Raw genomic sequence first — 2,500 nt, forward strand, 5'->3', positions numbered from 1 at the left:
TGTTAAGATCTGCTTTTCCCGGATTTTCAGTAAGCCGCACAAAAATACCTTTGAATTAGTAGGCACGGCTCTTAATATGATAAAATAAGAGCGAAACCTTTCGGTAGTTGCAGGGAATCTTGGAGATACGTAAACTAAGGGTAGAGTTATTTATCTTTTGGAGGGAGGGGGCGGCTTCCATTGACACCAATCTCAGAGCCGACGGAACTACCGACGAAAAATAGAGTGACTTTACCTTTACGTTTTAGAGTTACAGTAGCCGTGGTTTGTAAAGTCCGTTTTTTAAATGTACTTTGTTATATTTTCTTCAGGAAATAAGGATATTGTGTTGGAGCTGTTATCAACAATGACCAAAGCGAGAGATGTTGCATTTGTTGATAAGGTGGGGAGATGTATAAAAATAGCAGTGAAAAAATAGTGTACCCTCCCCTCCTTCCCCCCCCCCCCCCTTTCCTTTTCCCTTGCCAACCCTGCTGGCAAAAGCTTCACATGTCGATTTTTCCACCGTCAATTTTTTAGGTAACACCCGAATTTCTTTTGCAGGGCACTAATGAATTCAAGAAGCTTGTAAACTTACTCATATTCACCATAAAGACCCAGTCTCCTGATCTTGCATTTCATGCCGCAGTGAGTCTTGGCCGGTTATGTGTGGTGGAACCTGTATCCAAGGCATACCTCGTCTCCAGACTCCCGGAGCTGACGCCTTCTGACAAGGGAGAAGTGAGAATGTGCTTTTGACTGTGTTATATATATTTATAAATTTAGTTACTTGATCGGAAAAGGGTTGACTCAAGGAATTACTCGTAGTAGTGAAAAAGGCTCATCTTCATGTGCACCAGACCTAGTTAATTTTATTTGTTTGTCACCGACGGTTATCCGTCTTTGGTTTCCTTATTAATTAAACCGCGGCACCATTCATGTTAGGGGTGTCCGATTTCAAGGCATTTCCTCCAGAAGTTATCGGTCCAGTTGTCTCCTTCCTAACTAACTATTGGCTTCCTTGTGTTCTTAGGCACTTTACGTTTTGATCAAACAAATGAACTGCAAAGAAAAGCCTGTCATTGATGCATTGTTGGAGCAGTTAAGCACTGCGTACAACTGGAAGGTCAGAAAGTTTCCTAACTTCTCTTTATTATATTTCAACTAAAAAAGCATCGCGGTTGATCTTCACACAGATAGCATTTTCCACATGATGTCCAGCCTGAACTATATGTATACTCAGTGGATAAAGCCAGATCACCATTCTGACAATACTTTTTCTTTCACAGCTGAGAATGGAAGCAACCGACTTGCTAATATTTATAGGTGGGTACAGCTTCATCTTTTGTACACGTTTGTGAAAGACCAATGTGTTTTTGCCGACCTTTTAAGTTCACCTCACCGAACGAACAAGGGGTTTTCGCGTATTGCCGCCATGTCGATGCACGAGAACACTAGCATCTGTGCATTACACCGGTTTCCACCGTCGGTCTAAAACAGGTTGGTTGCAAACGACCTATCGTAAGGGGATTTTGCAACAACGCTGGCATCGACCATCGACAACGCAGTTGAACGAAACACCACTTCACTCACTTATCCCTTAGTCTGGGTGAGCGTTGGGGCACCGCAGGTTATCTAGCAACCAGCTCTCTCGATTTCCCTCGTCTCTCTGATTTCTCAAAGTGTCGACTCAGTCTCAAGTCTGTCCACTCCGAGATGTTTTCCTCCTACCTCTTTCTCTGTCTGCCTCTCTTTCTACCTCCCCGTACTGTTTCTAGGAGGATTGTCTTAGCAAGTCCTGATGATCGTGAGACGTGGCCCTACCACTTCAGTTTTGGTGTCCTGACAGTGGTCAGGAGGTCTTCATGTGGTCCATTGGTTTGTCTGATCCTATTCCGTACCTCCTCTTTGACTTGCTTCAGATCTTTCTGAAACATCTCATCTCTGTGGTTTGTACCTTTTTATCTAACTCCTCTGTCAGTGCCCATGACTCTCAGGCGTATTGGAATATGGAGATGACTAGTGAGCGCTGCAATCTTTGACCAGATTGTGATGTTTCTGGCATTCCGTATAGGCCATAGTCTCGCCAATGCTGCAGTAGTCTGTGCTATGTTCAAGATATAAAAAAAACATCTTACGTGAAATTCCCAAATGAATGTCCTTTACCATAACGTGAGCATACAACAGTTAATTGAGAAGATTTGAGGTTCACACTGAAATTAGGTTGACAATCAGAAATGTTTCAAATGATGGTTTGAAGACTGATGGAAGTAACTTACAAAGTTACGTGAGGATATTTGACAATTATTCCTCGAGCCCGAATGGGCTCTGAGTCAATAGCCCATGATGCCTAAGGCAGAATGGGCTATTGACTCAGAGGCCATGAGGGCGAGAGAAATAATTGTTTTAGTAAAATCCAACTAGTTGGTCAAAAAAATATCGAGACAAAACATCTTTAAAAATGTTTGGTGTGTAGCCAGTCATGTTAAAAATATAATAAAAAGGTTGACACTGGCTAAAA

General features: G+C 42.4%; 1 protein-coding gene across 2 annotated transcripts in view; it reads left to right on the top strand.

Annotated features, from left to right (window-relative positions):
- LOC137971218 (uncharacterized) overlaps positions 1-2,500 on the top strand; it is a 43,367-nt gene that overhangs the window by 29,747 nt on the left and 11,120 nt on the right. For both annotated transcript variants that reach the window (XM_068817991.1, XM_068817992.1), the window contains exons 22-25: positions 312-382; positions 544-720; positions 1,013-1,105; positions 1,269-1,305. In XM_068817991.1, the coding sequence (XP_068674092.1) occupies positions 312-382; positions 544-720; positions 1,013-1,105; positions 1,269-1,305 (378 nt within the window). The remainder of the gene's footprint in view (positions 1-311; positions 383-543; positions 721-1,012; positions 1,106-1,268; positions 1,306-2,500) is intronic.

This window comes from Montipora foliosa, chromosome 9 (assembly GCF_036669935.1).
Source record: "Montipora foliosa isolate CH-2021 chromosome 9, ASM3666993v2, whole genome shotgun sequence".
NCBI lineage: Eukaryota > Metazoa > Cnidaria > Anthozoa > Scleractinia > Acroporidae > Montipora > Montipora foliosa.